The following is a 14,457-nucleotide window of genomic DNA, read 5'->3' on the forward strand; positions in this document are numbered from 1 at the left end:
ACTCTGCTCCATTTCTCCACAGCCTGTTAAACAGCCCCACCATCCATCTACTTACTGGCTCCGGCCAAAAAACCTAGGAGTCATCTTAGACTTCTCTCCTTCCCCAAACCAATTCATCAAGTCTTGCCAGCCTTACTCCAAAGTGGATCTGAAATCTGTTCACTTCTCTCCATCCCACGGCCTCTCTCTAATCCGTGCCTCCAGCTGTAGCCAGTGATCTCAAGGCTTAAATCAGGCCATGTCTCTCCTTGGTGTGAAACTCTGCCATTGCTGCCCATAGCCCTGAGGGTAAAACCCAAATTGCTCTTTAGGGCCCAAAGGCCCTGCACCATCTGCCTGTGTCCACCAGCTCCTCCTGCTCTCCCCTCACTCACTCTGATCCAGCCACACAGGGTTCCTTGCTCTTCTTGGAACAAGTCACATGAGTTCATTTATTCATTCAACAAATGCTTAATGAACTACTGTGAATCAGGCCCTCTTCTAGGTGCTGGGGACACAGTATGGAATGAGCTTGAGTAGTTGACATTCTAAGGAAGGGACATCATGAAAAAACAAGGAAGGAAACAAAGAAAAATATGATGAGGACTTCATCGGCAGTCCAGTGGTTAAGACTTCACGCTTCCAATACAGGGCGTGCAGGGTCGATCCCTGGTCGGGGAACTAAGATCCCGCGTGCCGCGGTCAAGAAATAAATAAAATAAAATAGAATTTTTTTTTTTTAAAAAAGAAGATGATGACAGGTGTTAAGATTTTAAGGATTAAGAAGGAAGTACACAGGAGGATGTGGTGGAGGCTGTCTGGGCCTGAGTTTTTAATGATGATCTGGGAGGGCTTCACGGAGGAGGTGACATCCGATGGAGACCTTTCCTTGATGGGCTTTTAATAGAAGACATCAGGACTCAGGTCAGGGGGAGAGGGTTGCACTGGGGGATTTCAAATGTCCCGTCTGGTGTTGAGGGTCACTGTCTCTTTTGCAACCTACTAGAAACACAGTTGCTGGGGTCAGGGGAGGGAGCACTTCTCCCCCGCCTTGCAGGAGGGGTGGTGCTGCCTGCATCTGGTCTGGGTCTTGCCTAACACATGTTGTGGCAACCACTGGGTGGAATCACCCTTTGTCCAGTCCTGACTGAATTTCCTGAAGGAATCCACACCCTCACCCTTTCTCCAGGGACACAGAGTTAGTGCCCTGCAGTGCCAGCCAAGTGCCACCTTCCCAGGGGCTGGTCATCTCACCTTTCGGGCCTGTGATGTGAGCCCCTGAGCAGTGCTATCTTTAACCTCGGGCCAGGACGCTCTGCTCCCTGTAAACACTGCTCAGATGACAGTCCTGGAATCCCATGGGGGTGACAGGCTCCGTGTGTGGCAAAGCCATCGGGGCTGCTCCCAAGTTGTTAGAGGGAGACTGGAAGCCCCAGAGGCAAGAGGCATTCGTTCATTCACTCACCACATGGGTCACTCAGTGGGGACCAACACAGACCCTCCCGGGGCTCCAGAAGGTCTGAGAAAGGCATTAACCAAGTAGACAAGCCAATGAGTAGAAAGAACTTCAGACCCTGAATTCAGTTCTTCAGAGGCAGGAAGTGGGGTGGGGAGTGACAGTGAGTAGGGGCAGTGGCTCCCACTCGTGGGGTGGGCTGCACACTTTGACACCCTCAATCTTGGGCCTCAGCCTTGACCCCGGTGAGCCTGGGCAAACCCCACTCCCTCTGAGCCCTGGTCTGCTCATCTATCAGCAAGGTGGGTCACCACCCTGGCTGTGTGGCCTTGGGCAGGCAACTGGCCTCTCTGAGCTTGTCTTGTCACTGGTAACTTGCAGGTAATCACTGACCCAGGTTGAGTCAGCCAGCACAACACATTCCTGGGCTACTACGATTGGTCCAATCCCAGTGAACATCAGGACTTTGGCTGGCGTATGCCATTCTGCTGGCTGCCACGTCGGGACCCAGGAGGAAGCAGATCATTCCTAAATTCTGAGCTGCTGCATCAACCCTCACCGGAAACCTGCCTGAGCTTTAAGATGGCTTTCTCTGGAGAGTCTCAGGCGAAAGTCACAATTCTCAGGTGTGAGCTTTTAAAGAAAGCGTTTGGCCCAGATCGGTTTCCCTCTTTGGCGACTCCCGACGAATACAATCTCTTAATAGCCTCAGTTTCCCCCATTTGAAAGATAGGAATAATGGTACTTATTTTCCAGGGCTGCTGTGGGCAGCCCACCCAAGCACACAGAATGGTGCCTGCCATCCAGTCAGGGCTCAATAAATGCTGCCGGTGTACATGTTTCCTGAGAGCATCTGCTGACTCAAAATCCACTCTTTCAGGGCGACAACCATATATTCACACCGTAGCTGAGTGGGTGTTAGCTGGTAAGTTTGGTTGGGCCCCAGTGAAACCAGGAGTTGGAGAGACCACAGCATAGTCTCCCCACTGTCCCAGGAGGTGAGGAGGCGGGGGAGATGACTGGCCTCAGGTATAGCTGGCTCAATCCTCCCCCCTGCCTCCAAGGGGGCTCAAACCCTGCCTGGCACACAGCGGGCCCTCAGGAAATACTCAATGACCCACCACCAGGGCACTGCTGTTGGGGAGGGTTGACACTGTGGATGTGGGAGAAAAACAATTTAACCAGCGAGACGGCAGGACAAAGGGAGGGGTAGGGGCACATCAAGTTCACGCACAGACCTCCTGGGCCAGAGGGTCCATGGGCTCCATCGGGGGTCTCCGCGAAGCAGGGCTGAGCTAGGGGCCTTCCTGTTTCCTGAGCCCTTCCTCGCCTTTCCTGAGGGTCAAGCCATCCTCTTTTCTGTGGCAACCCTCCTGAAAAGCAGGGCTTTTGACTAAGTCAGTGGTTTTGTTTTTTGTTTTTTTCCTGCAGTAATACATCTTCCTAATGCACTCTGACACAAAGCCCCAGGACACAAACCGAAACTCGGGTGGGAGCCATTAGCCTTTACATGGACCTTCTACACCTGGTGGCACCCTCTCCCTGCCTTCTCCCCCATCTGGCCCGTGCGGGACTGCCAGGCGGCCCTCTCCCCATGTCATCCTTTTAACAACATCAGCAAGAGACTCGCAATGGACACTGCCTCGTTTCTTTATTCCGGCCTTTGGGAGGGACAGTGACAGCATTTCCCGCCTTGACGGAAGGCGAAACCTGGTCTTTCCTTGTAAAGAAAGAATGTCCTAACTAACACTGCAAATCCAAACGAGACCTAGGTCCCTCAGTGGGGCGGGACATCCAGGGACCCGATGTGGCTTCTGGAGGCTTCCGTGCAGCTGCCCCTCGACAAGGCTGCGGGAGAGGCGCGGGGTGGCAACGACCGCTCTCCTGAGCCGGCGGGCGGTTGCTCCCGTCCCCTTCTGCCCTCCCAGCATGCCAAGATCACTCTCCTGCTGGCGGCGGGGCGGATAGAGGATGCCCCCGAGGGAATCTCGCTGGGGCGGGTTCTCTGGCAGGAGCGCTGGACCCCCCGAAGGATGGGAGACCAAGACTTTGTACCACCTTAGTTGGCAACCCATTCCCGACATCCACCGTCTCACCTAGCTGACTTAGTGGGTTAACAGTGTACTTGGCGTTGTCTCAGGGTCACCTGGATCCAGTTCCCCAAGCAGCTAAAAAATGGCTACAGCCACTTGGCTTGCTCGCCACACACCTGTGCCCTCCAGTGTGATTTGTGAGGCAGAAGTGACCTGCAGTTTTAACTTGGAAATCGTGAAAACCAAAGCCCAAACCAACCACGCTAGCTCTTGCTGGGTGGGAAGCGGCCGGCAAGCCCGGCTCCTTCAGTGTTTGGCCGGCTCCTCGTTTGGAAAATTACTTCTCCTTCTAGTGTGAACGGGAAGTCGGGCGGCCCAAGTAAAAGGCAAACGAGTGAAGTGTTCAGAAAGGTACCGGCACCCTCGTTTTGGGGACTGATAGGCCGGGATGGCCCCTCCCTCCGTCAACTCTTCACCCAACGAAGCTCACTCTTGCCGGCCGTGGCGTGGCCGTCTCGGGCACGACAAAACCCTCGCTGCGTCAAGTGAATTTAGCGAGCCCGACAAACCAAAATCTTAAAAAAAAAAAAAAAAAAGTATATGGCAGCAAAACCTCAGGACTGCTGAGGCACAGCTGTAACCTGCCCGCTTGGTACGTAAACGGAACACCAAACCACAAAAGCTACGCAAACGGCAGGCCGCCCAGGCAGAGCGCCCGGCCCACAGCAGGGCGGAGGGAGCGGGTGCAAACGTGCTGTAGGGGGCAAGTCTCCTACTCCCCCCGCCCGGGGACCCCCAGTCCTAACACTGCACTGGCCGGCTGGGTCTATCCGGCCACGTAAGGGGCAGAGGCCGGACCCGACTCTCCGTCTCTTCTTGCGTTTCTAGCAGGGGGGGATGGCGAGGGCTTCAATCCCTCTGCCTCCGGGTCAGAAGGCAGACCCTAAGACCCTCAGAAACCCAGGCAGACAGGACGTGCGGGAGGTTGGTTGAGCGTCTTCTCCCTGTTGAGGATGGGCGCGCGCGCGGGCTCCTCGAGAAAGTCCGTTCTCCTAGCGCGTGATCCTGAAGGCTTCTAGCACCGACAGCTCGCTGACTCCTTTCCCCTCTCCCTGCGGAGGGGAGGGGGCCGTGGAGGCGGGAGAGCCCTTCCCCCATTCCAGCCACCGGAAGTGCTCCCCTGCGGGGGCGGGGACAGGTGCGGGCCCCGCCCCTCCCGGGTTCTCCTCTGCGCCCTGTCAGTGCAGCTCGATGAAAGCCTCCAGCTCCTCGGGGATGAAGCCCTTGTAGGGGATCTTGTTCTTGTCCAGGGCGCGGGCCGCAAGGCACTGCAGGGTCACGTAGTTGAAAGGCTGAATGGTGCTCTTGGCTAGCAGCTTCTCGTCCAGCAGCTCGTAGGCCGTCTTCTTGAAGGCGTTGGTGGCGTCCATGTGGGCCCCCGCCTCGATCAGGGCGTTCATGATCCCCGGGCAGTTGTTCTGCGCCGCGATGTGCAGCGGGGTGTTGTTGTCAAAGTCCCGGCTGTCTGGGTCGGCCCCGCAGTCGAGCAGCACCTTGACCACCTGGAGGGAGGGGAACCTGCCCACCGGGTAGCGGCCCACGTTCGTGGTCTCCGCGTCCACGGCCATGTGCAGAGGGGTGAAGCCGTTCTTGCCGCGGGGGGCGCACTTGAGCAGCCGGTAGACCTTCTGGTGCTTCAGGTGCTCCTGGTCAGGCGTGCACTCCACTTTCTCCAGCAGGTAGAGCAGGTGGAGGATGATGGCCAGGGCCTTGGTGAACTGGGCCGAGTCCCCGGGCTCCTTGGGCAGCTGCAGGGCCCGCTCCACTTCCCGGACTCCTTTGCACAGCACCCCCATGAGGTCTGCAAAGCCGACTGGCGTGCCCAGGCTGCCCTTGGCCGAACGGTCCTGGAGCACGTAGGAGAAAAGTTCGGCAAAGGAGAGGAAGCTGCTGGCGGTCATGGGGCTCAGAGGCTCGAGGTTGTTCTGCTGCATGTCTAGAGCGTACTTCCACAAGCGGATGCAGCGCTCGAAGTTGCCTGAGTCGGCGTACACCGCGCCCCGGTACCGAATATAGTAGGAAGTGTCCGGGTGGGAGGGACCCAGGATGCGCTCTCGGATCAACAGGGCCTGCATGCGCATCTCATCCGGGTCGGTGATGAGCGCCTCCAATTCCTCGGCGGTGTTCACCTCCCTGGAATAGTCATAGGCGAGGACCAGCTGCGGGGGCTCGGGTTTGGGCAGATACGCGCCCCCCTGGTGACGAAGCTCCATGGCCCGTCTCCAGTGTTTCAGGGCCCCGAGCAGATCTCGCTTCTTATCCACGTAGGTGGCTCCCAGCAACTCCAAGGCTTCCACGGCGGCTTCCCGGCTGGTGGGGCAGCAGCTCTCGTACGATTCCCCGCTCAGGGATTCCTCTGGGGAGGAGCTGCCGCAGCGGGCGCCCTGGGGCTGCGCGCACGCCGGGCTGGAGGAGGGGCCTTCTCGGGCCAGCCCTGGCCTCGCCTCCTCCCCAGCGGGCTGCTCCTGGATGAGGTACTCCACGATGTTGGTGTGGCCCGTCACGCTGGCCGCCAGCAGCGGGGTCATGCCGTAGCCGTCCCGTTCCATGCGGGCGTTGCACCCGAGCAGCAGCTGCAGGATCTCCAGGCTGCCGGACTCGGCGCAGTCGTGCAGGGCCGTGTTGCCTTTGGCGCTGCGCCGGTTCACCTGGGCGCCCTGCTCCAGCAGGTAGCGGGCGATCTCGCGGTGACCCTTGTAACAGGAGATCATGAGGCACGTGTGCCCGTGCCGGTTGGCCACCTCCAGGTCGGCCTGGTGCTCGCCCACCAAGTAGCGCACCACCTCCAGGTGCCCGTCGAAGCAGGCGGCGCGCAGGGGCGTCGAGTTGGTGCGCGTGGTGCGGTTCACCGAGGCCCCGCGGCGCAGCAGGCTCCGCACCACGTCCAGGTGGCCGGCGGCCGAGGCGGCCCACAGCGGCGGAGCACCCTCGATGGTCTCGCCATCGAAGTGCACCGAGCCGCCCGCCTCCACGCTCGCGCCGCACCGGTCCACCAGGTACTCGACCACGTCCAAGTGGCCGTAACGGGCGGCGATGAGCAGTGGCGTCCCCCCGCTGGCCACCTCGCCCGTCAGCTCTTCCAGCTCCTCCCGGCTCCGCCCGCTGAGCAGCTTCTGAAGCAGCTGCAGCTTGCCGTCGCGGGCGGCGTTGTACACGGCGGTGTGCAGGTCCATGGTCCGGGCCTCCGCCAGGCCATGGGCCGGCCGCCGGGGTACTGGGGGACGGGGGGGGACGGCGGACTAGCGCCCGGAGGAACCCGGTGCAACCTTCACCGTCTCCCCCGCCGCCATCTTAGGGGCTTCTGGGGCGGAACAAAATGGCTGCCGCGACCTGGTTCCGTTGGAGACTGGAAGGGTGCAGGGAAATGTAGTTCTCTAAGCCGGCACACTCCATGAAACAGAAAAGGAACGGTAAGGTATTAAAACTACAACTCCCAGAAGATCGAGGGCCAGCGGCGGCGAAGTGGTATCACGATGCATGGCGGGAATGGCAGTTCCAATCACAGCCAATTGTGGCGGAAACTCGCCCCTCGATGACTACCACTCCCGTCATGCAATGCTATCGCGATGGCTTGTGGGACCTGGGAAAGTGTGGCTACGTACTTCCTGTGGCTGTCACCGTACCGGAACCGACAGGAAACGCAGACGCAGGCCAAAGGAGTACGTTCCGCAAAAGGCAGGGAGAGCGACTCGGAGCCAACCAGGAGCGAGAGCAAAGGCGAAGCCAGGCGAGTGGTCCGATTTGGGCTTCGCGAGGCCGAGCCGCTCACCGGCAGGGGGCGCTCGGGAGAGGCAGGAAAGTGGGGCGGGGTGGCGACGTTAGGAGAGCAGGGAGTACAGGTGGCCCTAAGGGTCAGTGTCCGGCGCTCGTTCACTTCTCATTCATTCGTTCATTCATTCACACACTCATATGTTTATTTGCTCAGTCATTAATACCCTATTAAAAATTTAGTTTTCCTTCCTTCAACCCTCAACATCCTCAATACAAAATCTAAATTAATTTGCCCAGCCCTTGGTCATTTGGCTGGGGAACTTCTCCAGTATCACTGTGAGTAAACCTCTGGGGTTGGGGGCTTTGAGAATCTCAGTTACTTGCTCAAGGGCACAGGGCAAGTAAATGGCCTGGTCGGGATTTGAACCCAGGCAGAAGTGGCTACGTAATTTGCAGGGCCCGATGCAATAGGAAAATGTAGAGCCCCCTTGTCTAAAACTGATGAACTTCCCAACAAGGACAGCAGGGCATTAAACCAAGCGTGGGGCCCTTCTGAGCGTGGGGTCCTGGGTGACTGCACACGTGGACACCCCCGTGAAGCCTGAACCCCACCTCCAAAGTCAGACCCTTACCCTCAACACTGTCTTGCCTCCAATTTGCTGCTGCCTGCTCCAGGGTTATTGAGGATTACTGGAAAGATGAAGGAGGTTGCTGTGTCCAGGAATGTTTGAGAAATGCATGGTGTTCTCTACCTCCCGACTTTTGTGTGTGCTGTTCTCTCTGCTTGGAATGCTGTTCCATACCTTCTTCACTTGGCTACATCTTGGGCCTTCTTCAGGTTTCAGCTGAGACTTCAGGTCTTCTTGGATGATTCCTTGACCTGGCGCTTACTGGGTGCCCTCCCTGGCACCATTGACGTTCTACTTCCTGAATCTTAGAGAAATACTCTGTTTTAGTCAGTTCAGGGTGTTGTAACAAATACCACAGGCTGGGTGGCTATATTAGTCAGGATTCTCCAGAGAAACAGAACCCAATAGGAGATAGGTAGACAGATATGTTACTGAACTCAGGTTCAGCTGCTTGCCGCTCAGAAGCTAATACTCTAGTGGCAAGTGTCAGTAGAAAGGAAAGATGCTTTATTCAGAAAAGCCAGCAGTTTGGGGAGAAGGTGGACTCATGTCTGGAGACCAACTCCAGAGATTCTGCTCAGCTATGACAATTTTTAGAGGGAAAAAGGGGGAAATCTCAGTTAATCATTACGGTAGGAGGTCAGATTCTTTGTCCTTTTTCCATTGTGTGCAGACTGCTGACTTCTCCTGATCTTCTTTTGGATGCTGTCTTGCACGCGTGGTCCACCTGCAAATTTGCTATGGGGCAGCTGAGGTTAGAGAGTCAGTCATTCTTTTTTTTTAAGATAGATTTTATTCATTTTTAAAATTTTGTTTATTTTTGGCTACGTTGGGTCTTCGCTGCTGCGCATGGGCTTTCTCTAGTTGCGGCGAGCGGGGGGCTACTCTTCGTTGCGGTGCGCGGGCTTCTCATTGCTGCGGCTTCTCTTGTTGTGGATCACGGGCTCTAGGCGCGCGGGCTTCAGTAGTTGTGGCACGCAGGCTTGGTAGCTGTGGCTTGTGGGCTCTAGAGCACAGACTCAGTAGCTGTGGCACACGGGCTTAGTTGCTCCGCGGCATGTGGGATCTTCCTGGACCAGGGCTCAAACCTGTGTCCCCAGCATTGGCAGGCGGATTCTTAACCACTGCGCCACCAGGGAAGCCCTAGTCAGTCATTCTTTAATCCTTCATTCTTACTCCTTTTAATCTAGGAAAGGAATCAACAGGTTAGGCAAGGCGTTGTGTACATTCAGTAAAGCAAAAATCAGGAGTTAGAGTAAATGTTACCTAGTGATCTCATTTTTATGATTAAGGTTTAAGGGGAACAGAAACAGACATACAGGAAAGGGGCCAAAGAGCTGCTTACAAATTCCCACTTGTCAGACATCATTCCATTTCTGTGGGATTAAGGGCAAAGGTCCATCTTCCGTAACTTCTTCATGCTGACATAGGACGCTGTGTTTTCAGAGTGGAAGATGTCGACATGGGTCTGCAGCATCTCTTTGCTGACAATTTTAGTCTCCTACTTACATATAGGGGCAGAGCAAGCTATAATTATGCTAATGCCCACACAGATATAGATTATTATGAGCAATAATGATAATCCCATTCTTTCATCGGACACTGAGTCTGTGACTCTAGTGTCCTAATCGTTAACTGCTTGAGCCCGCTCTTTTGTGACTCAGGGAGGCCTGGGAGACTTCAGCCTTTTCACAGACAAGAGGCAGGGGACATAAATGGGCCTTTGTATTTGGGGAGGGCCCTGCAGGGTTCTGCTCAGTTCCATATCTATCTATCTATCTATATGTATATATGTGTGTGTGTGTGTATATATATATATATATATATATATTAGGAATTAACTCATGTGATTATGGAGTCTGAGAAGTTCTATGGTCTGCCATGTGTAATCTGGAGAACAAGCAAAGCTGGTGGTGTCATTCAGTCCAAGTCTGAAGGCCTGAGAACCAGGAGCTCTGATGTCTGAGGGCAGGAAATATGGATGTCCCAGCTCAAGAAAAAAGAGAATTCACCCTTCCTCCACCTTCTTGTTTTATTCAGACCTTCAGTGGATTGGATGACGCCCACATTGGTGGGGGCGATCTTCTTTTTCTTAATCTACTGAATCAAACGCTAACCTCTTCCAGAAACACCCTCATAGACACACCCAGAAATAATGTTTTACCTGCTACCTGGGCATTTCTTAGCCCAGTCAAGTTGACACATAAAATTAACCATCACAGTGGCTTAAACAACAAACGTTTATTTCTTACAGTGCTGGAGGCTGGAAGTTCAAGATCAGGGTGGCAGCATGATCAGGTTGTGATGAGGGCTCTCTTCCTGGCTTGTAGACAGCTGCCTTCTCACTGCGTCCTCACGTGGAGGAGAGAGAAGGAAAGAGAGAGAGAGAGCTTTGCTCCCTTCATCCCTTTAGAAGGGCATCAGTCGCATCCTGAGGGCAGAACCCTCATGACCTCATCTAAACCTGATCATCTCCCAAAGGCCCCAACTCCAAATACCATCCCGTTGAGGCTTAGTGCTTCAACATATCAGGGTTTTTTTGGTGGGGAGGTGCAAACATTCCATCCGTAACACACTCCAAAATGACTTCCTGAGATTCAGGGCTTGTCAATGGAATTCCTGAATTGTTGAATATAAAAGAGGGAGAATTGAGGGAGCTCCAAGGAGCAGGGGGTGAGGACAGACCCCCTCCCACAGGCTTGGTGGGGCAAGTTTCTTTTGGAAGCAGGGGAGCATGCCTGAATGTGGCGACCAGAGGCAAAGGCAACTGGGAATGTCCTTTGATTCATAAATGGTGCTTTGAGGATTTGAACCCAGGCTGTTTGTGCCCATAGCCACAGCACTGTAGGTCCTGATGAACTTATATCCTTTACGCCATTGAGTGCACTTAGTTTTGACTATTTCTGATTGCATAAATGTTACGTACTCTCATCAGGAAATGCAGACAAACAAACGAGAAAGAAAAATCATGAAAACCCTTCCTAGCGTCCTCCAGCCAGAGACAAAACCGTCAATGATCTACAAGCACTTCTTTCATTTTGCATCTTTCTGGTCACAAATCTGAATTTCTTCCACTCTTACCTGCCACGGACTGTTGAAAAGAACACCTTCGATTAATAACAGCTCTTTCAGGGGCAAAAACAAAAAACAAATGAACAAACAAAAACCCACACCATGCTAAACATACGTGTGGCTTTTAGTTAAATATAGTTCAGTTTTTTTCTGGTTCCTGAAACACAAAAGCATGGAAAAGTGATCATTTTGCGGATCAAGGAAATACAGCTGTTATACTACCTGCTTTTTGACAGTATAGCTTGAATATTTCCCATGGTACTCCCATGGTACTCAACAGGTACCATGTTTTAGGTAGACAGTCTCCTGTTAGTAGACATTTATTGCATGCCCACTAGGTGCCAGGTACTGCTCTGGATACTAAAGCTACGATCATGAACAAGAAAGACAAAATTCCCAACCGTGACAGAGCTGACATTCTAATCACATTTTTTCCCCTGATAGTATTTTTCATGGCTGTATAGTATTCCATGGTGTGGACTTGTGCCACGATTTATGTAGATAACCCCCAGCTATTAAAACCTCCACTCTAGTGCACATGCTGGTAGCTAAATTTTTGTGTTTTCTTTATTTTTCTAGATTGGGGTAAAAGATACATAACATAAAATTAAGTGTACGGTTCCGTGACATTAAGTACATTCACATTGTTGGGCAACCATCCCCACCATCATCTCCAGAACTTTCTCATCTTCCCAGACTGAAACTCTGTCCCCAGGAAACACTGACTCTCCATCCCCTCCCCCAGCCCCTGTCCCCACCATCTACTTCCTGTCTCTATGGATGTGACTCCTCTAGGGACCTCCTGTGAATGGGAGCAGAGTGTATATGACCTTCTGTGTCTGGCTTCTTTCACTGACCATCATGTCCTCAAGGTTCATCCATTGCTGTAGCTTCTATCCTCTTTAAACCGCTATAGTTGTGGATTTTCTGACACACAATGGGAATGTGTCCTAACTGGCCCAATCTTAGGAGGGAGAGCTGGGGAGAAGAAGGCCGGAATGGGAATGAGGTTGGGGATAATTGATAGGGCAAGATAGCAGAGGAATTTGGGAGGGGCATCCAGAAAGTGGGAGGAGCTCCCCTTGCACTCATCTACCTTCCAAAGAAAAGACTGAGAACAGGATGTGGGGATAGAAATGGGGAGATTTGGGGACCCCCCACGTCATGGAGTGTCCCCAGCTGTGCTCCGCTGCAGGCAGAGTAAAGACACATGCTCACAGCAAGTTCTAATTTCACTGGTCCGGGCTCCCAACTTCGTATCAGGACCTCAGTCCTGTTCAGAATTCTCCCCTCCAGGCTGTGCTGAAGCCGGGGTGCCCTGGCTTACAAGGGCCAAATTTTCAAGATTTTTGACAACCAGAGATTAAGCCCAGCCAGTACTGAACATTAAATTATAGAGATTTAACACTTAACAGATCATAAAAAAACAAAGGTGATATGCAAATACTCATCCCGTCCTAATTATTCACTAAGTATTACTGTTATCTATGCTTTCGAGGTAACTTATGCCTATGAAGGTACATGGCGGAAATACCATATGATGGTGTGGACCTGCCCATCTCCTCCCAATTTCCCACTCTGTGATGCCATCAGGTAGCTAGAAACCATCCTTGATGGGGTATCTGCATCCTCAGCAACCCTCCCCCCCAAGGCCCCCCGACCTTGCTCTATTTTTTTCCCACAGCACGTATCAGTTTGCAACCTAACTTCCTATATCACTGACGTGTTTATGACCTTTATTCTCTGTGTGCTTGCTTACCATGTCAGCTCGGACAAGGCAGGGATTTTGGTCTGTCATGTTCACCGCTGTGTCCCAGTTTCTAGCAGCGCCCGGCACACAGTAGGCACTCAATAAATATGGGGGTGTGAATAAAGGGGTCACTCCAGGAAGCGCATTTTAACCACAGCTCCACCCTGCCTAATGTTCCGTGGCCCGGGCACCATCCACCTTCTCCTTCATTCTGATTTATTTCTGACGCCCCGCAGGCTTCCAGGGAGGCAGCCACGAGGAGACACGGTGGGGGCCGCTACTTGGGCCGTGACTGCGGTCCACCCAGGCGGCGGCCCCCTCCCCAGCCCCTCTGCATCTAGGGAGCCTGTTGTCCCAATGCCTGTCCCCGCTCCAGGCCCGGCAGGCTGCAAACGTCCGGCCCCCATGCGCTGGCACATCCCGGGCCGCCCGCCAGGTGCGCATCGCGGGGCGCCAGCAGCTGCGGCGTTTCCCCTCCCGCGCAGCAGCCTAAACGCGGCAGCCGATGCGGGGCCACGGCCCAGCCACCTGCGCGCTCCGGGCGCACCAAGAACCAAGGAGGCCACGGGGACCTCTAGGGCCATGCCCAACCCCAGCTGGGGGGCTTTTCATCGTAGGGCGCTTTAAAATCTTTTTAATGAGAAAATATTTTAAACATTCAGGAAAATAGGGAAAATAATATGACAGACCCCCAAGATAGCAATGCCAGAGAGTAGGCGTCCTCATTCATCCCATAAATATTTCATGAGGTTACCAGTGTGTCTGGCACTGTTTTAGGAGCTGGGGTAGAACTGGGAGAAAAATAGAGCAAACCCCCTTAACTCTGGAATCTGGTTCAAGGTGGGGTGTAGGGGAAGGCTGGTAAGAAATCAAATCAGTGTATTCATTTGTTAGGCCTGTGTTACAGGCTGAATTTTTGTGCCCCCCCCCCAAATTTATTTGCTGAAATCCTAGCCCCCAAGGTGATGATATCAGGAGGTGAGGTCCCTGGGAGGTGGTGAGGTCATGAGGGTGGAGCCCTTCCTGGTGGGATTAGTACCCTTATAAAGAGACCCCAGAGAGCTCCCTTGCCCCTTTGCCCAACGAGGACAGAGCAAGAAGACGGCTGCCTATGAACCAGGAAGGGAGCCCTCACTGGACTGTGCCGGCACCCTGATTTTGGACTTTGCAGCCTCCAGGACTGTGAAAAATAGATTTCTGTTGTTTGTAAGCCCTTGGGTCTCTGGTATTTTGTTATAGCAGCCCAAACTGACGAAGACTTACTGGGTGGTTTAAGCAGCAGGTGTTTCTTGTATCACATTACAGAGGCTGGAAGTCCAAGGTCAAGGTGTTGGATGGTTGGTTTCTCCTGAGGCCTCTCTCCTTCCTGTTCCTCCTCCTCCTCCTTCCTTGCTAGTTTAGTAGGTGTTTGTGGCACCTTTGAAACATGGCCCCCACGTTCACTGGCCCTTCTGTCATTGAGAGGCACGGTCTGTGTCTGCTCCACTTGAATGCAGCTGGGTGCGTGCCTGCTTCGATCTCTACGGTAAGGCAGAAGTGACGCTGGGATTTCTGAGGCTAGGACAGAAAAGGTCACCAGCTCCCCCTGGTTCTCTTGAGGTGCCCCATCTGGGAAGTCAGCCACCATGAAAGAAGTCAACTACCCAAAGACCATCGTGCTGTAGGCACGTGTAGACCCTCTGGTCCACTGTCCCAGCTGAGCTCCACCTTCCAGCCCTCCCCTCCATGGTGTCACCTAGGTGACTGAGGCCACCTAGGACCTTCCAG

At 53.8% G+C, this 14,457-nt stretch overlaps 1 protein-coding gene across 1 annotated transcript; it reads right to left on the reverse strand.

Annotated features, from left to right (window-relative positions):
* Positions 1-3,069: 3,069 nt before the first annotated feature.
* Positions 3,070-6,818, reverse strand: FEM1A (fem-1 homolog A). The gene has a single exon (XM_061190690.1). It carries the CDS (start codon positions 6,699-6,701, stop codon positions 4,707-4,709), a length of 1,995 nt encoding a protein of 664 aa, XP_061046673.1. The 5' UTR covers positions 6,702-6,818; the 3' UTR covers positions 3,070-4,706.
* Between the last annotated feature and the right edge of the window lie 7,639 nt (positions 6,819-14,457).

The sequence above is a fragment of the Eubalaena glacialis genome, chromosome 4 (genome assembly GCF_028564815.1).
Source record: "Eubalaena glacialis isolate mEubGla1 chromosome 4, mEubGla1.1.hap2.+ XY, whole genome shotgun sequence".
NCBI lineage: Eukaryota > Metazoa > Chordata > Mammalia > Artiodactyla > Balaenidae > Eubalaena > Eubalaena glacialis.

Excerpts from the sequence above, each read along its gene's own strand:
- FEM1A (XM_061190690.1), bottom strand. The coding sequence starts at position 6,701 with ATGGACCTGCACACCGCCGTGTACAACGCCGCCCGCGACGGCAAGCTG.